This window comes from Planococcus citri, chromosome 2, assembly GCF_950023065.1.
Source record: "Planococcus citri chromosome 2, ihPlaCitr1.1, whole genome shotgun sequence".
Classification (NCBI taxonomy): Eukaryota; Metazoa; Arthropoda; class Insecta; order Hemiptera; family Pseudococcidae; genus Planococcus; species Planococcus citri.
In genome coordinates this window covers 71,889,433-71,914,887 of record NC_088678.1, presented here as the reverse complement: position 1 = coordinate 71,914,887, position 25,455 = coordinate 71,889,433, and the positions used below count along the sequence as shown (strand labels likewise).

The 25,455-nt window shown below is 34.7% G+C and overlaps 2 protein-coding genes across 2 annotated transcripts in view; one reads left to right on the top strand and one right to left on the bottom strand.

The window, feature by feature from the left end:
• Positions 1–25,455, top strand: part of Rpn2 (Regulatory particle non-ATPase 2) — a 397,281-nt gene that overhangs the window by 9,076 nt on the left and 362,750 nt on the right. The gene's annotated exons all lie outside the window — the stretch shown is intronic.
• Positions 1,309–6,188, bottom strand: LOC135837566 (uncharacterized). Its single transcript, XM_065352884.1, has 2 exons — positions 6,031–6,188; positions 1,309–4,960 (listed from the first exon to the last, which is right to left on the bottom strand). Exon 2 carries the CDS (start codon positions 4,912–4,914, stop codon positions 1,480–1,482), a length of 3,435 nt encoding a protein of 1,144 aa, XP_065208956.1. The 5' UTR covers positions 4,915–4,960; positions 6,031–6,188; the 3' UTR covers positions 1,309–1,479.

Here is a 25,455-nt window from a genome sequence, read left to right as displayed (position 1 = left end):
ACATCTTTTTCAAAAATCGTAAAAATCATAACCAACTTTGACAAAACATTTTCGTTGAAATATTAATTTGAATTTCTCTCAAAATTTCAACTCATTTTGATAGGTCGGGTGAGACTTTTTTAGAAATGCAAAAAATCACGATCCAATTTTGAGACAAAAGTTAAAGTTATTGGATTTTCTGAAAAAGTGTCACGAGACCGATTAAAATGGATTACAATTTCAAGAGAAAATCAAAAATTCTTCTCACCACAACTTTTTTGAGTATTTTTGAAAAATTACAACTTTGAATATTTTGATCTTTTCAAAAATTTCAAAAAGCATGATACAATTTTGAACGCAAATACTTCCAAAATCCTCAAAAAATATTTTCATTAAAATACTCGAATTTCTCGTTCCATCCCTCTCCTTTTTGTGCAACTCTAAAAATTGAAAAAAATATTTTTTTCGCACTTTGCACTCATTTATCCATGTACAAAAAAACAACCATTTTTTTTTCAATTGAAAAGATTCTAACCTAAGTCAACGTCTAGAGCACTTTTTTTTCTGCTTGAAATTTTCACTCGTTCATTTGAATAAATTTTTGAAGCTGTTTTTTTTTTGGCAATTTTGTGAAAAATGAATTGGGGCAGAGGGTCTGTACATTTTCGATTTTGAAAGTGTCCTTCCAAAAAATCCTTCCAAGGGTCTTCTTTTTAGTTTTCTGATTTTTTGTTAGGCATCCTTCAATGTGATTAAATATATAAGCAAAAAATATATAATTATATTCGATTATTTTTTTTTTGTCCCTTTTGAAAATTATAAATTTTCGAAGCTTTTTTTTTGGCAATTTTGCGAAAATGATGGGAGGGGGTATCAGTACATTTTCTTCCAATTTAGAGTAAGAAAAAAAATGATCGTAACAAAATTTGTTCATTTTTTGACATAGTATTCATTTCGGCATTCATTTTTTTCATCGCGATTTTTTGAAATTGAATATCATTTGTAGCCCCTTTAATTTGAAAGTTAGGCAAAAAGTCATAATATGTAATTTTGTTCATTTTTCAAAGTACTACCGACCCTCATGGTCAAAACTGGATTTTGGCTCTTGGATTTTGAAAACATATTTTGTTCCTTCAATTTTCAAAATAGGCAACTTGCTCATCTTGCGTTATTTTTTTTCACTGCAAGTGCAAGCCTATCACAAATTAATAGCCTACACATGAATCAATGATCAATTCATATTTTATTTCGTTAATAAATTTAATATTCTTAATTTAACTAATATTTTATATTAATTATTTTTTCATATTTCTTCTAATATTAAGTATAGATATTTTATTGAAGTGAACTGTAGATGATATGAACGTGCGTCAATATTGAATAAACTCCTGTTGGGTAAATTAAATTCCCAAGCTCTTAAAAAAAAATTCAATTTAAAAATGAAGTAATTTTACTCCTGATATGGTTTCATTTTATTAAGCGATATTCCTTGAAATGATCTTATTTTTTTTGCATCTCCATTGCTTTATCAAGATTGTGCAGTAAGTCAGTACGAAATTGAGAACCATCTAGATTAGGATTTCTCTCAATAGATCCATATAGTATCTGCACCACTTTTTCATAATTTTGATCGATCACTTCCTTTTCAAGTTTGGACATCAATGTTACAGGATCGAATTCCAAAGATCCCTGAGGTAAATTATATTTTACCGACATATCGCTGAGTATTTCTTCAAATTCTGTAACAATACTTATTACAAAGGCTTTTATTTCAGAAAACCCAATCGCTTTCGCTCCACTATTGTGAAATTTCTGTTTCGTGATGCATCGAATGGCAAAATCAGCCAATGTCAGTGATTCATTGATATTCAAATTTCCAAGTGCTAACGGATGATTAGTGTTACTTGTACTTTCTGCTGTACTGTAGTGATGTAAAGAGGTTGATTCTCCGAACATGTATTCGATTCCACCTTTAACCAAACCCAAAGTCATTATGTTAGTGGGTGTGAAGATTTCCAGTTGACTGAAGAAATTACTGAATAAATTCATAGCGAAGTTGATAGGTGAATTGATTCTGACGCCGGTGCTTTTTGCAAAATTAGAATTATTCAGGAATGAATTGGTTTTATTTGTGTATAGATCGTTTGAAAGGTGACTTTGTTCAGTTTTATTCTCAGGCGTAATGTTGGTTGACAAGCTTAAATTTTTGATGTTGCTTTCTTCATCATGATCGACATTGAATGTTTCATTTGTAGAATCAATATGACGACGTCTTCTGCGTCGATGTAACATATTCTGAATGTTGTCAAGCTTTCCGAGAAATTCCGATGAATAGAATTGGCTCACACTTTGATTCGTGATTTCGCTGATGTGATTTTTGTATTCGTTTATTATGACTCCTGGATTCAATATTTTTTCACTTTGTGTTGGCTGTTTTCTGTGGAAGTCGTTATAACCAGCTTTACCATTTTTACCTTTTGCTGCCTTTTCCTTGTTAGGAATTTCTTTTGTTTCAACATCTCTCAAAAATTTTAATAATGATGGCGAGAATATTTGCATATTGTTCCCACGTTGTCCTCCATCAGCCCCAAAACCTCCGCTACCATCTGAACCTTTGTTTCCCATTCCTGTAACCTTATTTATATGGTTCGTATCTGACAATGACAAAGAGATGAAAATAATTTCGCCCGGATTTCCACCTAGACCACCCATTCCACCATTACCACCAGATCCTCCTTTTTTCCCTGGCTGACCAGCAAGAAGTACATCATAACCTGTAGCAGTACCACCACCCTTTAGAATCCTGTGATTATCAGATTTTATAACGCTACCTATATCGCTTAACCAAGCCACACTGGCCACTTCGTCAAAAAAATTCTTCTCTATACGAATATCATTATATGCTTTATCACCATCTTTTCCATCTTTACCATTACCACCATCCTGCCCTGGTCCACCATCGCCACCCCGAACAGAAATAGTGAGCTCTTGCAGATTTTTGAATGTTTCACCTATTCCTATAAAATTCCCTGCTGGTCCTCCAGGTAATCCAGGTAAACCATCTTTGCCTCTGTCTCCTGGTTTTGCTCCAGTGTCTGCTTTTTCAGGATTGTGAGCCTTTCCAGGCTTGCCATCTAGTTTAATTGTACGCGAACCTTGAACATCCCACATGGGAGCTATAATAGAAAGTTGCACTTCTTCTCCTATCTTACTCGTATCTAAATCTGAGTTGATGAATATTTTATTCGAGGCGAAAATCTCTACGAATTTTGTTGGTACTTTGCATTCTTTTTTATGAATATCTGGCACATCTCCGAGTTTAACATACGTTCCCTTTATCACCAATTTGTTCGAATCACAGGAGTAAGATGAACTGTTCTGCAATCCTAAATTCAACACGGTTTTCAAGTTATTGAGTTTCGATTTATCAACCATCATATTTTGGCTGTTTTCAAATATCGATTCGTAATCCGGATAACATTTTTTCAAAATTAGCGGATCGAGATTGAATTGGGAAGTTTTTCCATTTTCAATCGCTTTAACCACGTTTTCAGCCAACACGGTGCATGGATTGTTTCGAGTATTTTTTTGTATTTCGTAATCCGATAATCTTTCGTATAATTTATTCAAAAAAAGGTACCATTTTTTCGTCCAATTCGAATACTCGATGACATCTTGCATACCATCTGCGCATTTAAATTGATTTTGTACCGCGTGATCGCTTACTTCGTGCAAGAATGATGAATAACTGACCAACTTCTTCAACTTATCTTGGTGTATTGGTAAATTTATATTCATCGAAGTAGCTCCGTTGACTATTTCCAGTGTACATTTTTCAAATTCCTCTTGATTATTTGCTCTCTCTTTGATCTTTTTTAGTTCATCGTATCTGCCACTTGTAAGATTGTATAGTTTAGAGATATCGTGTAGTTGATCCTGTTCAGCAGACAGATATCGCTGTATTTCTTTACCCATATCTTGAACAGTTGTCGTGAAACTGCGAGTGATTTCTTTGATTATTTTATCGACATCGATTAGTGATTGTTTGGGTATAGTGTACCCAAAATCCTTATCTGTTTTTTCTACAAATTTCAGCTTTGCTAGCTTGGTTTTAAGGTACGCAATATTTTCCTGTACTTTTGGAATATGGCTCAAGTACCCCTCAGTCTCTGGTGTTCTGAAAATTGCAATTTTAGAATACATGTTGCCATCTTGTTGTAATAAGATGTTTAGAAGTTTTATCATATTGAACGCCTTAGGGTTGTCTACTTGTTCTTGTAAGTTTTGTTTAACCGTTTCAATGAATTTGGCTATAGCAGAAATGATCTGATCGTCTGATTTGAAAGGAAGCTGAACTTTAGTCGCAATAAGTGCAATTCCGTCTTGGTATTTTTCAATGTTGGTAACAAATTTTATGATATGAGATAAGAGAGTTGTGAAGTCATCTCTAGTTCCTGCAATGGTTAGTGACGAGTGATTAACCAAAAGCAATAATTTGACTCGTTCGGCACTATCGACGATTTTTTTGATAAAATATGTCGTAGTTATATCGTGAGCCATTCCTCTAGTATCCTGAAAGCCTGGGAAGTCGTAATATACGATGCCTGTGCTGTTGTCTTGTACTTGATCTGGAAATATCGTACTAGATGTTACGAAGGACTTACCATCGTTCTCGTTGTAAGGATTCTTGATCGTGTAGTACACACCTTCTTCGATTGACTTTAGAGCTGTATCATACCCGGCGATTGCTCGAGTAAATACGGATTTCCCCGCACCTGTGTTACCTAATACCAGCACTACATCTCTGACTAAGCGTTGATTACATAACTTGGCCTCCCCTTCGGCTAAAAGCTCGAAAACATTTCGTACAGCTCGGTTTGCGATGTCGGTAGTGGAGAATGCTCCAGAGCAATTCCGATTATTCTGCGTTGTCATTTTCACATGTTCGTTCAGAAGAGCGTTGTGCTCTGAAGCTCCTACCCTGAAGAAAAGAACAGAAAGGAAACCCTCCATTGATAAAATTTTCTAAATAAATGCACGGATTACAATAATTAAGCCTGTTCTGTGGAAGTAGGTACCTATAGTTTCGTGGAAAGGCCCGCATAAGGATCAATGGCACCCCCTGCCGAACCTCTGGGACAAGTTTTTTTTGAAGAAGGGGGAGTTCTAAAGAACATTTCTAGCATCCTAAAAAAAAAAAAACATGAGGACTTGAACGAAATTTTTTAAACCTTACAAAGTAGATCGAAAGAGCAGGCAAAAATTTATCATCTGTCAAAATTTCAAAAGCTCAAGTGCCTTTTTCGATTTTTGGCGAATTTTTGAAAACCAAATTTAGACCAAAAATGAGGGAAAAAATCAAAATCTTACCAAATTTACCTACAAAGCTGAAATTTTGAATATACTCTATTTTCGACCTGCCAAATCGATTGGAAACTATTTCAGACCGTTTAGAGTAGTTCTGGAGCCTCCAGCAGATTTTTGAAACTCGAAATTCCCACAAAATTTCATCAAAATGAAGTTAAAAAGACGAAATTCATTCTGCAAACTAGTTTCAATCCGCTACGAAGTCGACTGCAGCTGGATTTCAAGTAGTTTTGGAGTCTCCAGTGACTTTTTGAAAATTACTGGAGTCTCCAGTAGATTTCTGAAACTTGAAATTTTCACAAAATTTCATCAAATGGAGATGAAAAACAGAAATTTACTCTGCACTCCAATTTTAGCACTCTCTGAAGACGACTTCTGGTGGGTTCAAGTCATTTTGAAGCCTCCAGCGACTTTTTGAAAATTCCTAGAGTATTCAGCAGATTTTTGAAACTTGAAATTTCAACAACATTTCATCTAAGAGGTGGCATTTTCGATAAAATCGTCATTTTTTTCACTTTAGCCCCTACCCATTCTGCTCCGGGGATTTGGATGGAGAGTGGTCTTGATAGCCCTTGGCGTGAGTACCACACCATTAAAATTTTTGCTGATCAGAAGAGTTTTGAACATCCAAGAAAACCAACTTCCACAAATGCAAAAGTACAAATACATATAAAAATTACATACCTGATAAAAACGTAAGTAGATTGGTATCTCTCGTAATTTCCTGATTGCCTCGCGTTTTATTCCAGCATCCGATCGTTTTTGAATTTTCTCGTTTCTTAATGTTTTATCAATCAGTTACAACGATACGTTAGATCAACAGAAATAACCAAGAAATATGTTCAAATTCTGTACTGCTTCGCTTATTTATCACGAATTTGATCGTAGAAATTTTCCCAGAATAATAAATTAATATCTCGAGTCGCCTATCATTTGCATAATTCCTGAAAAAATGGTTATTAGGTGAGACCTTCCATGATATTGGGCATTATCTACCTCGTGGTGCAAATATCTAGAATTAAGTCGGAATGTTCCTTTGTTCATTTCGGAATCGTACTTATTTTCCTCGAAAAAATACTTAAAAAATTGATACCAAATCATCGAATGGAGTATTAAATTGAACGAAGTTCCTGATGTGCGTGATAATGAAGTTTTTTCGTGTTCGAGTAACGCTAGAAATCGTGATTTTTTGGCGGAATTGATATGTGAAGTATTTAGGTGGACGCTGAAACGTGTTGAAATGTTATGTAATTAAATTAAGTCATTAGCATGAAAAATACCGATATGCAGCAACAGTTCAATATTTTAAAATATTGCTCTTTTTTATCATAATTACTAGAAAATAGTTTTCCGGGTAATTTTATCTTTCTGGTATGATGTATAATGTAGTCTGTTTGAGGTCGTTTCAACAAGACATTCAAACAGAGCGATGGCAAACTGAAAAATCAATTTTGATGTTCACAAAAATTGAAAAATGACTCAACAGTCAAATCAATGATCTTCAGCTGAAACTTGAAATTAAACCCAAAAAATATCGGGTTTTTGTGATCCTCCACAAAAAAAAACCTTTGTTACGAGAATTCCAATTTTTATTTTCCTTTCTACTTATCCTTTTGTGCTTGTTAAGATCTATTGCACCCCCTTCCCTCGTCGAACCTCCGGGGTCACTTTTTTCTTGAAGAGAGAGTCCCAAGAAACATTGAAGTCGACTACAGGCGGATTTCAAGTCATTTTGGAGCCTCCAGCGACTTTGTGAAAATTACTGAAGCCTCCAGTAGATTTTTGAAACTTGAAATTTCCCCAAAATTTCATCGAACGGAGATGGAAATCCGAAATTTACTCTGCACTCCAATTTTAACACCCTCTGAAGACGACTTCAGCTGGGTTCTAGTCATTTTGGAGCCTCCAGCGACTTTTTGAAAATTACTGGAGTCTCCAGCAGTGACTTGAAATCCACCAGCAGTCCATTTCTTAGCGTATTGAAAATTTCTGCTTTCCATCTCCATTTGATGAAATTTCAAGTTTCAAAAATCTGCTGGAGGCTCCAAAACGACTTGAAATCCAACTGCAGTCGACTTCGTAGCGTATTGAAATTAGTTTGCAGAATAAATTTTGGCTTTTCAACTCCATTTCATGAAATTTTGTGGGAATTTCGAGTTTCAAAAATCTGCTGGAGGCTCCAGAACTGCTCAAAATGGTTTGAAACAATTTCCAATCGATTTGGCATGTCGAAAATAGGATATGTGGCAAATTTCAGTTTTCTTGGTCAATTTGGTAAAATTTTGATTTTTTCTCTCATTTTTGGCCTAAATTTGATTTTTAAAAATTCACCAAAAATCGAAAAAGGCCCTTTAGCATTTGAAATTTAGACAAGTGATGGATTTTTGCCTTATCTTTCGATCTACCCTTGTATGGTTTAAAAAATTTCGTGCAATTCCTATGTTGGATTGCAAAATTTGCGATTTCAACTGACCTGTCAATCAAAATGGCCGCAATTTTGTAGTGGGCCACTTTTTTTGAGGACAAGGGCTAGAAATGTTCCTTAGGAGTCCCCATATAAGAAAAAAGTTGTCCCGGAGGATCGACCAGGGGGGAGGGTGCAATAGATCCTTATGCGGGCTTCTCGACTAATTGAAAATATCGTCAATGATTGAAAATGAAATATAAATTGATTAAATGGCTCACAAGTTGAGAAAAAATTCGACAAAACACCTCAAAAACCGTAAAATGTCTTTAAAATTTGAGAAAAAAAATTGTAGATGTTGTAACAATTTGAATGAAAGGAATGTAGCTCGTAATCTAGGAATTTTCCATCAAAAATTAATTACAGTTTTTCGTTGTTGTAATTTTGCAACCCAAGTAGCCTATTCCATTCCTATTTCAACCTTTACTCCTTGGAACTGGCTGCGTATGCAATTGTTTCGTCACAAAACGTAATACTGTTACCTTAGCTTGATTTTCAACGAATCGTGCCATTTATTCGAATCACCTTGTACATATATGTAGCTTATGTTATGTATGTATGTATGTATGTAGCCGTACATAGCCTAAAGTATACGTGATCCATACGTAATATGAAAATACGAGTACTCGAAGGGAGAAGAAAGGCATACCTACACGAAAATATGTAAGCGGCTGGTTTTTACATTTTTTTTTCTGTCCTCCCTTCCATTGTCTGCCTCTCTCTAGCATCGCTTTTGCCTGGCGCTTTTTCTACAGCCGCTCATTCATTTTGCTTGAGAAAATGGATTTCGCTTTTCTTACGACGTTTATTGTATTCCAAGAATCACGGAGCTCTATTTTCCAGACGGTTGAACGGTTTACTACGAAAATTTCTGTGTTCAGAATTATGTTACATCCATTTGCTGTTTCGTCAGAATTAAAAGGGCCGAGGAGATATTATTAAGCAATATTTTACTTCATATTTTTACCCCCATGTTCGCCGCGCTTTTTGTTGCCTTCGTCGTCGTCGTTTCAGCGTTATACAGCAATTCGCGATATAATAAAAATACCGAATGTTTAAGACAGACGAATATTAACTTAAAAGGAGGATTTTTTTTCTCTTCTTTTTATATACCTCATCGTATCTCACGTTTAAAAGAAAAGACTATAGCAGCATGAAAAAAAAAGACATATAAAAAGGTACCTAAGATTTCATTTTGAAATTACCTAATTATAATGGCGGAAATTCGCCGTATTATTTCGCGAGTAGTTTTTCTCGCTCGTTTTAATATACTATATTTCTTCTTCTTCTTCTTCTTCTGTTTCTCCATGTCTTGGAAAAACACCGCTCGTGTCCTGTGTTCTTTAAAAGCGCCAGGATGGGTTATACATAGCAAAAAGAAAGCGATATTCTCGTTGAAATTTTTGGTCACGTTTTATTCGGCGGTAACTGCGGCGAAATGTAATTAAATTGGTATTCTCGAGCGAAGCGAAACACGAAGAATATTTCTCGCAGATTTTTTTTTCTCTCTACCGTTCGCCGTTTCTTTGTTAGGGATTTTTTCGCGAGCGGGTGTCGCTTTGTTTGGTAATTTATTTTTATTTCGGTATTAATATTCGTCGTAGGATGGTTTTGCAGTTTCTTCAATTTAAATACCTGCGTGGGTAATTTGGAGCGTTAAAGAACGAATGAAGGGGTCAGGGGATGAGTTTTGAATAATGTTTATAAACGTATTGTTTTCTTCGTCGTCGTCGTCGTCGTCGTCGCCTAGATCAACAAAGAATCTTATTTACGATGCGTTTTTAGATTTAATTTCGCGTGGAGATTTAACTATAGAAGTAAGTGAGCAAAGGTGTTCATTTCGAATCAGCAAGTTTCTCTTCGTGAAAGTCACACGATAAGATTGTCATTTTTCTGGCATCTTGATTAGTTTCGGTGAAACTTTTCTGAACTGTATGAAGACGTATTATGAATTTCTTCGTAATTTTCAAATATAATTAAGTTTTTATGAAATTTTCATCAAATTATCTCACGTTTAATTGATTTTTATTTCATTTTCATTTTTACGTCAACTTGAATCTTTTTTTTGACATTACGAATAGTTTTCGTAAGATTTATTAAATTTCAACGACAAAATATATTTTTTTTTCATTATTTTCAACGATTTTCCTGATTTTTATAACATTTTCATTCGACTTGTGACACATTTCGTTGATTTTTACGTCAATTTGACCAAATTTTTCGACATTTTGAAGAGTTTTTTTTCAACTTTTCCAAATTTTCTATCATTTTTATCTGTTTTTTTTTTTTTTTTTTTTTCAGGGATTTTATTTATTTTCAATAATTTTTACGACAATTTGACGATTTTTTTCAACACTATGAACAAATTTTATACTTATTCATATTTTCTTGAGTTATATATCATTTACTACAGGGTGTCCAACGGTCATGAAAGTCATGAAAAGGTCACGAATTTTGCTCAAAACACTCTTGCAAATTTAAAAAAAAAACATAAAATGAGAAAAAAATAAAAAAATTGTTCAAAAAATCAGAAATATAAAAAAACTAAAATACCTACTTGCTTACAAATTTTGAAAAATTTCTTCTCAGTTTCAAGTTATCTAAAGTTTTTTTCTTGGGGGGGAGGGGGGGGTATTTTATGCGGTAAAAATGTGAAAAACAGGTCATGAAAAAGTAATGATTTTCTGTCTGGGAGACACTGGGAGTCTTTTTAGACACCCTGTACAAAGATTTATTTGGCTTTTACCGAATTTTTCTCGCACTTGAAATAGTTTTTGTTACATTTTTCTGGACTAATGAGGCCTTTTATGGTTTTTTTGGAGTTTTTAATCATTTTCCAATGAACAACAATTTTTGGAGTTTTGAAGATTTTTTTTTCGACTTGTAAGCTACTTGATCGATTTTAAATCAAATTAACCTCTGCATTTAAAATATTTTCCTAAGAGCTTTTTTCAATTTGAAAGACAAATCGTGAATTTTTAGATTATTTTCAATGATTTTCCTAATCTTATATGTAACATTTTTTTTGACTTGTGACCCATTTCAATGATTTTTACGACAATTTGACAAAAATTTTCGACATTAATTTTGAAGAGTTCTTTTTTAACTTTTCCAAATTTTTCATCATTTTCAGTTATTTTTTTTTAGGGATTTTATTTAATTTTCAATAATTTTTACGCCAATTTGACGAATTTTTTCAACATTGTAAACAAATTTTACTTTCTATGGATTTTTTTTTGTTTTTGATCATTTTAAAATTATATGTTTGTCATTTTTTTTTAGTATTTTCAATCGTTTCTGTGTTTTTTTTTTCAATGCCAAAGACATAACTTATGATGAAATTTTATCATCATTTTTGGATTTTTGAAGATTTTTTTCGACTTGTGAGCCATTTTATAGATTGTAGTTCTATTTTAAATCATATCAACCTTAACTTGACGACTTTTTTCAGGCATTTAAAATATTTTCCTGAGAGCTTTTTTTAATTTAAAACACAATGTTGTAAACTTTTACATTTATTTTCAACGATTTTTGAGTTTTTACTTTTCTCGACTTCAAAGCGCTTATTGATTCACACTTTCCAGAGTTTTTTTTTTCAATTCAAAAAACAAATCACCAACATTTACATCATTTAAAGAGATTTTTAGGTTTTTATGACGTTTTTCTGGCAACTTGCTCGTATTTAATTGACTCTCATTTCTTGTTCAATCATTTTTACGCCAAATTACAAATTTTACTGAGATCTCAAAGAGTTCTTGTTACAATTTTTTTAAGACACTATTGGCAGTAGTTTTGAAACAGTTTTGTTTTTTGCCAAACCAAATCGCAAAAAATTTTGCTTCAATAAAAAATAAATGGAAAGTTCATTTTTTTTTTTTGTGAAAATTGCTCATAATACGATAGTTTCGCTTTTTTGCATTTAAAAAAATGACAGAAAAAGTTCTGCATTTGGCTAAAATTGTCAAAAATATTGTTTATTTGCCAGAAAATGCCAAAAATTCTCACTTAATGTTAACAATTGCCCAAAAATTGTCAAATAGTCTCACTTCTATTACAAAAATTTAGGAAGAGTATCATTTTTTTACTAGTTGGTAATTGTTAAAGCGAGCACTTTTTTACATTTTTCGATGATACAAAGTTCCAGTTTTTTGTTTGTGTGATTTTATTTTCTGCCTTAAAATGTTTGACTGACATCTTGTAATATTTTTTGGTTACTTTTTTGAACTTTTTTCGTTACCAACGCTTTTTTTGGGGTGGTGAGGGAGAGGAATAAATTGGGTATGAGCCTATGACTTGAAAAATAGTAAAACTAGGATTCGTGTGGGTGGGGGGGGGGGGTTTAAAATGATATTGTTGTTTGTGCAAATTTCAGAAATTTTCCACCAAATTGAAAAATTTTGATTTTTTTCCCCCTCTTATGTTTATTAATCCTCTAAACAGATCAAGAATCAGCCGTCACTGCGGACTTTTAGGTGTCCTGATTGATTTCCACACCTTCTGGAAAAATCAAAAGTCCGGCTGGAGGCTCCAGAATTACTCGAAATGGTGAAATTCCGATTCGGAGGGTTGGTTTTGGAAATTATGCTGCACTTGAATGATGCAAATTTCAAAAATTTCCTGTCAAACAGAAATTTTTTGTTTTTTTTTACATTCCCCCTCCTCCTGTATGAATAATTGAATATTCTGACTCAACATCGCTCTCGAAGATGTCTGCCTGTAAATCAGTTCAAAAAGGCCATGAATCTTGCATTTTCAAAAAATTCTCCAAAAATTCAAAAATTAATTTAGGTAGCTGAAATTTTGGTTATGGGAGTTTCAGGCCATGCCCTTTCCAAAAAACGTCTTCCCATTCAAATAGGTGTAAGTCGCACGATTTTTTCAATTCCCAAAAATTTGGGCACCTGATGGGCATATCTGGATGAGTCTAATCGAAAATATGAGTCGATATTCGTAATCAGCGCTCTCGAAAACGTATAAAGCAATTTCAAAAAAAGCTCCATTTTGAACTTTTGACATTTTTGGCGAATATTCTCCAAAATTTGTAACTCGTACTCCCATAGCAAGAATAACTAATTACCCAAAAACAACCGAAAAGAAAAACAAAATAACGATAAAACAGTGCCCGCCTTGTTTACAATAAAACGTACAACTTACGAAACAATTATGGCAAATCAAAGTTATATGAGAAAAATAATAAAACCAGGTTAAGTGGAAAACGAACGGATGTTGCCGAAAACCACCTCATCATCATTGAATAAGTATATATAGACGTATACGATGTGAAAAGAGAAAGGGGGAACGAAAGAAGAGTCTGGTGGTCGGTATTGCTATATAGTGGTCTTGTTTTCGAGAAGAGGAAATGAAAAACGCCAACCCTTACAGCAAACATTTTTAAGACGAAATTAAAGTTTGAAGTATACGGCCGCCGTCTTCGTCGTCAAGCTGCGTTCTACCTTCTTACCCCTTCATTCATGCCCTTATCCATCTCACCCACTAGTTTGTTTTTTCCATTTTCTCTTCTTTTAATTTTCAAATGAAAATCCTCCTGTGCCTACTACGATTCCACATCACCAGTCATGAAATTCCAGGTGAACATCGAACATTATTTAAACAAATCGAATTGTCGAGTTCAACGTCTGTATTATGAAATTTTCTTTTATTAAGGCGATGATTATCATTATACATACTGAAACAATTTATGTACTATCAACGTTTAGCAACGTCGTCGTGTTTACTTTTTTACGAGTTTACGTCACGAAGGCGTGAGTAATTTTATTGTTCCTCGGCTCTCTTCGGTGTGATTCGATGTTTTTTTATTTTCGAATGCGGAAAAAGTAAACAACGAATGTGCACTTATGATTGAGTAATCGTTAGGTTTTTTCGGGTGTAATTACGCGTGCATCGAGTCAATTTATTCAGCGTCTGGGCAATTCATTCGATGTAGTTTTTTGCTAGATTTTATTACAGTCTTGTCGCGTGCTTCCGGTCTGTGTTACTGGTTAATCTGCTCTGTTAGAATCCTCCTGGCGCAGAAATTCTAATCATTTTCCTTCTCATTCTTGATAATTTTCCATCGTAATATTTCAATTTTTCCTCAACGATTCGATTCAGCCAATGCAACAGATACTTTCTGAACACCCTGTAGACTCATACATTCGCGAATCACCCACACCACCAAAAAAGCCTCGAACGAATGAAATTCCGCTCGTTTCTCTTTCATTTTCGTGGCTTAATCGATACGTCATCGCGTGAAACAACTATTATTTTCTAATTAGTCGAAAAGAAAAAGTGTGAAAAAACCCCAGGTCGTAATTTTTCCAAGACACGATTCCACCTTCCACTGGTATATGTACTACCTTACACCTTCTACCTAAAGAGAGAAAAAAGAGAAAGAGTTAAAGTACTAGGAAAAAAATATCGCCTCGGAATTACTCGATGGGAAAGTTATTTACGAACGAATTGAGATTTTGAAATGAATGTGTTTTCCTTTTTTTTTTCTTCCACCTCTCTTCTTTCATCCTCTTCTTGGTACATTTTTTTCCCAACACTAGCGGCGTGAAAAGGGCTCTGTTGGCTAAGGCAGGGAAAAAAAGGAAGTAGATTTCTGCTTAATTTATTCTTTTATTTAAATGTCCGCCTTTAAACTATTGAAAATAGCGTATTAATTATGCTATTAATGGATTTTAAAAATTGGTTTACTTGGTAAATGGCTTTTGAAAAGATTTCTATTTTCATTTATTGGCGCTAAAGCGTTCCTGGAGCGGGAAAGCTTCGACGAAGCAGGGCCAAGGGCAGGATTAGGTACGTTCGCGCGTAAATTCTACTCTACACAAACCTGCACATATCGTACATTTATTAGAACTCGCTCTTCGTCGTTTCATTGGTTTTTATACGCGAGCAGCGAGCACGGTTTTATTCTCTTTCTTCTTTGCTTTTGCTCGCGCGTTGAAAAAAAAAAATACAAATATAGCGAAATTTTTTTTTACAACGTTTACGTGCGATTTGTATGCGTAGGAAAGATACGAGTATAGGTGTATAAACATAAAGCTATACATATGTAGAGATAGGAATATGGCTCGTGTACCTATTACCTACTTGGTACCTACCTAGCTAGACCTACGCATAAGGCATCATATTTTTCAAACCATCTTTCGTATCGTTGGTTTCGTCCTCGTAGTCCTTCTAGTAGTCGTATTCCAAACAATCCCGACGACTTTTAACCTTTCGCTACGTTAGTGCTGGTCGTTGATTCTGCAGCCTTTATTTCTGCGTCGTCATTTTCTTGTTCTTGTTCTTGTTTTTTAACATCCTTCGGGAATTTTCATTACGTATACAGCCTACTCCTCTCCTACCCACCAATCTGCCCGTGCCCGTACGAATGTATGTTTTTATTCGCGGCAATTTCGAAATTTTCCGAATTATTTTACACCCTGTCGCCATCTTGTTCTGTTCTCCTTCGATTATAGTGAGCGTGCTAGACATTTTTTTTTGCAAATCGTTCGCTTTCTTTGTTTACTTTAGGCGAAGGAATCTTTTTTTTAAAGCCAACGCGTCCTGTATGTTTTTTTTACGAGCATAAATTTCGAATGTTCAACCCCTTTCTCCCCGCTCTCGAGGTCCTATTTGGGGTCTGAATGCAAAATGGAGGTCGGAATTGAAATCAATATTTTGTAATACCTGAATTTTAGTACACTTATCAGGATTTTGTAATATTTTGAATTTTCAACGCCACCCTAGAGGGCTGAGGGCCCATTTTGGGTCTGAAGGCAAACAAAAACCAGAATCGAAATCATCATCTTGGTAAAGCTAAATTTTCATATCCATATCACAAATTCTCTGTGGTCGAGGTTGTACTCCTTTCTCCACCCTCCCATTTCGAAATCCTATTTTGGATCTGAGAACAAAATGAAGGTAGAAATCAAAATTGTGGTACTAGTATCAAAAAATTTTCCCAACACCCTCACGAGGACCAATTTGGATTTTGGAAGAAATGGAGGTCACTGAAATACCCATTATTTTTATATCCATGTTACAAGTTTCCAGCATTTGAGTTTTCAAACCCTCCCTCCCCCTCTTATAAAGAGAAGTCAGGATCAATATTTTTGAACTCATACAGGGCTCAATTAGTTTTTAAAGTAACTTTTGTTGCTCACTTTTTTATAATTTCGATTGCCAAGATTTTTTTTTATTTTGCAAAAATTTTAGTTCTTCAATTTTTTACCTAACTTTTGAATATTAATAATTAGGGCAACCCAAAATATGCTCTCATTCAAGGTAAAATATTCAATATATATTCGATTTTTTGGGGTGAAATATTCGACAAAAATATTCGTTTACCCCTAAAATATTCGAAAATATTCGAAATCAAATTTGGTATCGTTTCACTCGCCTTTACAAGCACATTACAAAAATGGCTACATCATTGGGTTTTGTTTCCTAAATCACATGCACTATTCGCAATTTCGCAAAATGGAACAAAATTGTTGAATTAAAATTCTATTTTGATCGTCAAAAAAAGAAAAAAAAATTGAAGACCAATTTAAAATTCAATCTTCATCATCATTTCATCAATCATGAATATCATTATCATTAAAAAGAGCCATTTTTTTCATCTTCAACATTCTGTGAAAATGACGTTTCCTGTGTTGCGATTCTCAAAATGCAAAAATTTCCAAAATATTCAAAAATATTCGATAAATTGCGAAATATGTGGTAATTTTAGACAAAAATATTCAAATAGCAATCAAATATGTAAAAATATTCATTTTAAGGCAAAATATTCGAAAATATTCGAAATGAAGTAGGTCTTAAATGAAAGGCAATTTTCTGAAACGTAAAATGATTTTGTTACATTTGTAATCGGAGTGCAACGAAAAAACATTCAATAAAATATATTGGGTTGCCCTATTAATAATACTTACCCTATTTTATTCAAAAAATTGTTGATAATTGTTAAATTTTTGCCAGACACAGCCTCAATTTTTTGTAAAAATTGCACCAAGTCTCACTTTTCTTCCAAAAGTTGCAAAAAAATCTAATTTTTGCCAACAATTTTCAATATTTTGAACGCTGAAAAATGCTAAATTGGCCTTGTTTCTGTTGAGAAATGGAAGTTTATGTTCGTTTTGAGAAAAACCTCAAAGGCTTTCTGACTGTCGTTCGTTTGCTGGCGAAAAGCAAAGTGAAAAATCCAATTTTGCCAAATTCAAATCACTGTGTATCAATTGCTCATCATCTGGTCATTATGCAGCTGATTATAAAATATTAATCGTCGACAGACCGACTTTCCTTCGAATACAAATCTTTTAGGAACAAATTGAGTCACTTTTTTTGAAACATTCGTATAGCGATTGATTTGTTCACAATCGAATCGAATCATTTACGAACGATTGGTGATTAAATAAATTAATTGAGTTGTTGATGAATCAGAATCATTCGCAAACGGATCAATTAATTTAAAATTGATTCGTTTTTTTTTTTGTAAAACTATTGTATAGGAACTGATCTGTTTTCGAGCGAAGTGAACCAAATCGAATCGAATCATTCACAACCGATTGGCGATTGAACAAATCAGGCGAATTTCTCGCGAACGAATTGAATAATTTTTAGTGAATCGTTCGCAAATGAATTGATTCGTATAAGTGACTCGTTCGCGAACGAATCGATTCATTTTCTTAATTTTTGGTGAATCGTTCACGAACGAATTGAATAATTTCTGGTGAATCATTCGCGAACGAATTGAATAATTTTTGATGAATCATTCGCGAACGAATTGGATAAGTTTTGGTGAATCATTCCCGAATGATTTAATTCGTATAAGTGACTCGTTCGCGAACGAATTGATTCGTATAAGTGACTCGTTCGCGAACGAATCGATTCATTTTCCTAATTTTTGGTGAATCGTTCACGAACGAATTGAATAATTTTTGTTGAATCATTCGCGAACGAATTGATAAATAGTTGGTAAATCATTCGTGAACGAATTGATTCGTATAAGTGACTCGTTCGCGAACGAATCGATTCATTTTCTCAATTTTTGGTGAATCGTTCACGAACGAATTGAATAATTTTTGGTGAATCGTTCACGAACGAATTGAATAATTTTTGGTGAATCGTTCACGAACGAATTGAATAATTTTTGGTGAATCATTCGCGAACGAATTGAATAATTTTTGATGAATCATTCGCGAACGAATTGGATAATTTTTGGCGAATCATTCCCGAATGAATTGATTCGTTCAAGTGACTCGTTCGCGAACGAATTGATTCGTATATGTGAATCGTTCGCGAACGAATCGATTCATTTTCTTAATTTTTGGTTAAAAAAGGCAAAAAGAAAAATCTATTGCACAACTTGCATTTCAAGTATTCGAACTTGCATTTCAAGTATTCGTACTTGAAAAAAAAAACAGGACGAGACAGGTACTTGAGGGGAAGGGAATAAAATTTTGAAGGCCCCACTCGCTTCCCCCTCCAGGGGCCCCCGTAACATCAAATCAAATCACATTCATCCTGCTTCGAATACAACAACGATCTCCTAGCTCCTACTCATCCTCAAATCAATCATCATCAGATCACCACATCCAGCGAGAATCACTTGGATGTGGTTTTGAGCTTCTAAATACTTTGTGCACATTTTTCACTGGTGGATTGATTTAAATTTGCTTGAAAAATTTAATAAAAATCTCGCGTAAAATTATTATCCTCGTTTGCTCGCTTGTTCAAACACAAGCCTACATGCAATCACTCTCCTTGAACGAGAATGTCGACCTGAAGCAATCATCGAGCACGTGTGTCGAAGAATTACTACACTCATGTTTACGAGAAATTTGTGCGTCCTGGTGTTAAAGTAGCTAGGTTAATCGAGGAAAGAGGCGAGAGACGAGAATATATATCGGGTGAAAAAGCGAATTTTCAGATCAAAGGAGTTTCGCTTGAACAGAGGTTGTCGCTCGTAGCGCATCGTTTATTCTCGTCGTCGTAGGTTCAAATACGAGCGACGTGTGAGAGGTGGAAAAGAGGTAAATTCTTTGAACCAAAATGTCAAACTTATTAACCGTAATATCCGATGCGACTTTTGACGTAGCTAATTGAATTCTTATAATTTTTCCGCCCTTCTGACGCTGATAATTGTTTCAACTTGACGTCACATTCTGCATCTTTGATTATACGTCTTGTACAATGTGTTGTGTATGGTCTTATTCAGTTCGAAATTCACTTATTGATCGAATAATCTATCCCACACGATCTTGGTAATTGTTTGTCTAGTTTTAAATCGACCTCGTGTACTCCCGAACGATGAGGTTTTCTTTTTGTCTCGGCATATTTTTCCTCTTTTAGCTTTTCGTATCGTGTTTTTCTTTCTGCTGGTACGAAAACGAAAAAATCTATATGTGTATTCTGGAGAAATTTTTTCTGCCAACTTTTTGTTTTTCAAAATAACATTCAATTTCACATTCAAATACCTATACCACCATATCCTTAGAGAATTGCAAAAACGGCCATGTTTTCGTGTATTACGAAAGACGAACCCCCTTTATCGCAGGCGAAACACGAGTATTCGTCGAAGAAACGAATATTTTTCAAAAGATGATAATGATTTTCAGTATACGCGTTTAACAGCACGAGGTAGCCATTTCGATTTTTTTTCTTACGTATAAAACAGGGTGAATACTCTTGACCTTCTCAAAGAGTTCAGAGATGCCCTTTGGGGTATCATTTCTACGCGCTGTAGGTTTCTATCGAAATAATACTTCCAATATACGATGATTATAATACAAAACTCGTGACGAGAAGAAAAAAAGAGGATGAAAAAAAATTCGTCAATTACGCATTAATAGCGTATGCTTCGAATTATTGTATTTTCAACTTGAAAGCTTCATTTAGACATGTCGAACTTTGTGACACTTTAATATTCTCGCAAAATGTGAAAATATTTCGTCTCGAAACGTGACGTATCGAAAATTCACGCGTGTTTTGTTAACGAATTTTATTCTTTTGGAAGATGCGGGCCAATTTGGATGAGGTTTTGGGCTTATCTTCGAATCGAGCTGTAAAATTGACGTTTACTCGTTGGAATTTGACGGTCGCTTGAAGAGATTCGATCATCATCGACAGGTACAACAAAAAAAATAGCAAAAAATCTTGGCTCATGTCTAAATTACCAAAAAGTCTCGGTTTTGCTACGAACTGGTAAAAATGGTCGTTTTTTTGCAGAAAATTGCCAATAATTCCCAAGAAATTGTTAAAGTCATGATTTTGCAAAAAATTACAAAAATTTTAAATTTTTCAAAAATGGAAAAAAATTTTAAAAATTTTGAATTTTTTAAAAATTGGTTGAAAAATTAGTCAAACTTCTTGAAATTGAGAATCAGAATATTTTGATTTAAAATATATTTTTTTTTGTGGGTTTTCTCTTTAAAAATGTTTTTTCCTGTTCGGTCACTTTTTTGCTTGCTAAAGTTACTTTTTGCGGGAGGGGGGGGGGGTTGAGGACGAAATTTTTGCCCATGTCACATCGCTCATCGCCATATTCACCCTGTTTGGGCCAAAACAGACCAAAATATCGAGTAAATTCGTGTAAAATGCAGTTCGTCGCCAAGTACCTTCCTCCTTTGGCTCGTACCAGTCAACCAACTCCTCTAACAAGTCCTTCCGATCCTTCCGCATCCTGGATCAACTCGTGCATTCTTTGAAACTGTTCGAATGCAAAAAAAAAATACCTACAGTGCACAAACACGATGGCATTGAAACAGTATTCGAACTTCCGGGCCGGGGAGATTTTTATGATACGCGAAAACACAACTCTGGACAGTTGCCAAAGTATACTCGATAATTAGCGCCAATACTTCGCGTCATTTAAACGCATAATTTCGAGTCCTGCCTCGCTGCTTTCCCGCTTCGCTCGCGTTTGTTTCACGACTATGCAAGATATTAGCCCCCTTTGCTCGACGAAAAAGGCTGATTTCGCTATCGCATTGATCGTCGAGCCGGAATATACGATTAGAGAGCGAGAATGAGCGGAGATTTCGCTGATGAAAGAGACCCATTCGCGTATTACGAGCTAAATACACCTTACGACGTAATATTCTACGTAGCATAGTGGCTTCGAAGAGAGTATAGTACGTGCTTTCGGATACGATATTTAAATTTTCACGTACGCTTAAATTTCTCACCACTGAGGACGACGATGACGATGAGGGGTGAAGTCGAGGGGGCTGCAGGATGCAACGACGTGTCCCGACAATAAATATTCGCTCGATTCGCTCGCACAATCACGCCGTTAAGGATAAAAACAAAACCAGAAACCAATTACATAATGAAGCGGATTCATTTTATGGCGGTAAAAGGCGAACGGAACGTTTTGGTTTTCCGAGTACCACCGCCTGCCTGCCACGTCTTCGTCGACCGCTCCGCCAACTTAATACAACAAAGTTGGCGAAGATATTCATTTAACTTTTGTATTCGGCATCTGCGAACTTTCCTACTACCGATTAGTCCTGAACGGTTGCGTGACTTTTACACGAACCGATGTTCTTTGTAGAAATTTATTCAATTTCAAACGCTAACCCTCCTCTCGTGCCGCGCCATCTTACCCCCCTCAAGCATACGTATACTACGTACTATGTGTATACGCTACATCACCCACAAAGTAAAATATTTAACCGTCTTTTTCTCTTTTTTTTTTTTTCGACGCATCGACGCAATCCTCTTCCATTTTTACCATTCTCACACACACACACACACACATAGAACTGTGTAAAATCTCTTACAACACCTACCCATACATAAGAATGCTCTATTTTTCGACACCTGCTCTCTCTATTCGACGAAAGCTTATAGAGAGCTTACCACCTCGCAACCAACCCTTTTAATAAAGGAAACTATATTAAGAGAGTTCCACTTGCATAAGTGCGCGATTTCTCTTCACCACCTCCGGCACGCATTCCCCCTTCTCCCACTCTGAAGTCCCATCAAGTTGCCGCAACTATCGGTACCTAGCTAGTTCAATAATAATAATACCTCCATCAACTTCTCTATACACATATACGTTGTATCAACTAAGTATATGTACAAGTTACACAGACAATGTATCGAGAAAAATTCTCTCTACTTCGCGATACGTGTACAAACGGCTCTAAAGAGTATTCCAGTCGAATTTCATCGTCGGATCGCTTCCAGCAACGTAATTACTTCGTCATAGATGAGAGAAACTGTATCCACATAAGCTCGTTTTTGTCTCTCTGTCTATATGCTCCCTCCACCTCTCTTACCACGATTAACGACCTTTATAGTAGATTCTGCTTTTTTTCTTTGCATGTAGTCTGTGCAAATAAGTAATATTTTCGAGTACCAATCTCATACGATAAGTATCGATACGATAAATAAAACAGAAGGCAAAAAATGCTCTCTGTTTTGAACCTCAGGTGAATGACACTTGGAAAAAAGACTTGCAACGGTAGAAACTCTCCAGGATTTTCATCGAGCGTCTCAAAAATTATGGACAAATACCCAGTCTCTTCAAGTAAACAACAAAAACATGCTTAACACATTCGCCAAAATTACCAGCAATTCATCCATAGTTACCCTAATACTCATACTTTACCAAAAATTACTCATAATTTGCAATTGTTACCGCCAATTTACAATAAATACCAATAATTTACCGTATTTACTCGTAATTTACCATAAATAACCAGTAGTATACCATAATTACCAGTAGTTCACCATAATTACCAGTGATTTACTGTAATTACCAGTAATTTACCGTATTTACTAATGGTTTTTACCTTGGGTAATCAATAATTTGCCAAAAACTTGGTAATTTATCAAAGTATACCAGTTAATTTTTTTAAAAATTAGTAACTTACCAAAAAATTGGTAATTTACCAAAATTTACTCCAAAGTGGTAATTTACAAAGAATTTACCAAAAAATTGGGAATACACCAGAATTTACCAAAAAGTTGTTAATCTACCAGAATTTACCAAGAAATTGGTAATTTACCAAAATTTACAAAAAGTTGGTAATTTACCAGAATTTACTCAAAAATGGTAACTAACCAAGAATTTACCAAGAAATTGGTAATTTACCAAAATTTACAAAAAGTTGGTAATTTACCAGAATTTACTCAAAAATGGTAACTAACCAAGAATTTACCAAAAAATTGAGTATTCACCAGCATTTACCAAAAAAAGCAAAATTTATCAAAAAGTTGGTAACTTACCAAAATTTACCAAGAAATTGGTAATTTACCAAAATTTACCAAAAAATTTGTAATTTACCAGAATTTACTTAAGAATGGTAATTTATCAAAAATTTACCAAAAAATTAGGAATTTCCCAAAATTTACCAATTGGTAATCTACCAAAATTTACCAAAAAATTGGTTATTTACCAAAATTTACCAAAATTTACCAAAAAATTAGTAATTTACCAGAATTTACTCAAGAATGGTAATTTACCAAGAATTTACCCAAAAATTGGTAATTTACCGGAATTGACCAGAAAATTGGTAATTTAATTTATCAATTATCAAGAATGATCAGTCAACAAAACTTCTCGGTAAATTACAAGTTTTTTATCAAAAATTACCAGTCATTAATCATAATTAGCCAAAAATAACCAGTAATTTACCAAAAATATGCAACTGTGCTGGATTTTTTCGAGTTTTTCAAAAGTTGCACTTGATATTTTAAAGTTTTGTAACCTAAGTCACAAATTTTTGAAAAATCTTGGGCTCCATTTTTTCAATCATTTTATCGAATAACGTTCAGTAAAGAATTATTTTTTCGTTCCCTTTCAGAAATTCTTTGTATTCGAGCTCATTTTAGAGCACAGAAAGAACCTAAGGTTAAAGTGACGTGCAAAATTTGAATACTTAATCTATTCGTTCAATATTACAGAACACCCTGTAGTACAATACACGTATATACGCGCCAAAACCTCGGTAATTAAACCCTTCATCATCCGCGAGATACGTACGTACAGTACAAGACGACGCTCGGGGTAGAAATGGAAAAAAATACACGCGACCTCGAAGTGTGCCGCTGAAATATTATGATAACCAAAAACGTACGTACCTCTACACCTTTCCCCATGCCACATCTTCGAACCGTCGAGTGAATGGTACCCGGCGCGAATATAAAAATGAGCTATATAAGATAGGCTATGAGCAGCTAAGGCGCCTATACATACACTATACATGTGTACAAAATTCAAAGCACCGCAAAAAGATTACAATTTCGTTAGTGTTCGCTAACTTAATTTAATACGTACACGAAACGTTTCTTTGATGTGAATCTTGCCCCGCTCCGGCTACGTCCTCGTGTAATGGGTATTCGAGTTTCTATATACGATGTCGTTTTCATCGAGGTATCCGCAAATCGCATTATATTCGTAGTTCTCGTCCTCGTTTCCACATCCCTCCTGCCTGTACTTGGTCCTTCCTCGTTTCACCTTACCATATACTTTACCTATACGTAGAGGCTGATCTCGTTGGCCTTTTACGGGGCTAAGGCTAAATTTTGCAGGTTTTTCTCCTTTCTGTGTATACCTGATGCGAAGGTATAAACCGAACGATGAGGCGATTTCAGCAAAGTACATGTGTGTTGTAGTCGAGATTTTAACATAATTGAAAAGTCTGCAGAAGCAGAAATTTAATACCAGAGACGTATTACTAATCGATTGATGGATAAGGATGCGAAAATGATGTATTTGTGTATAATAAGGCTGAGGGAGGAGATGAAATTTGAAAATGAATCAAATTTTGATATCAATGTCGTATAAATATCACACGTGCAGTCGCAGAAGTAATAATTTTAAAGATGAGAGTGATCCTACCCTCGCCCCCCTTTCATCGCTATACGTTTATATTTCAGAAAAGTAATTCGCAATGATGAATGGTAAAGATACACGTACGTACAGTTATTTGGCCATGATTTTTAGACAACAATGTAAAACATAGTCTGGCTCGTATTTCTCACCAGTCGACTTATTATTGGATTAAATCGCCGAGCATCAAATATAAACGAGGGGTCATTTAAGTAGCGCCAATGCGGTCGTTAAAAGCGCGCCAAACTCGCAGAATACCGAAAGAAAAATATCATCGTGTCAACGATTTATACATTCATTAAAGGCAAAAGTCGATGAAACTCGTTGTATCTTCGCAGACACGAACGAGACGATCGTTTGTAGTGCTTTATTCCAACTCTCGTGTAATAATTTTCATCTTATTATGATAAACTTGATTATGGTACTCGAAAATTGAAAAGTACGAATTATGTTGCTGTAAATTTCATCTCTTTGAGGCGAGTTGAAGTGAAGTTGATCTGAAAGTTGGATGGTACTTGTCTTAGAAGTAGTTTTTAATTGCTCATTTCTTGAACCATTGACCATTAATTTTACTAAAGGCTTCAAGAGGTACGAAGTAGTCTAAGATTGTTTCTAAATTGAAGGTTTAGAAATTTTTTCAAAATTTTATTGCTCCCGAATTTTTTTATCCTGACATTTGAGAATTCCTGTGAGATGAACATTCAACATGGAGGAATAATTTTTTTTTTTAGAGCTCCATCAAAAGAAAAGGTCATGTGCCTCAAAATTTTTGATTGGGGGGGGGGTCATTCCTTCTCAATCAACCCGGTTTTGG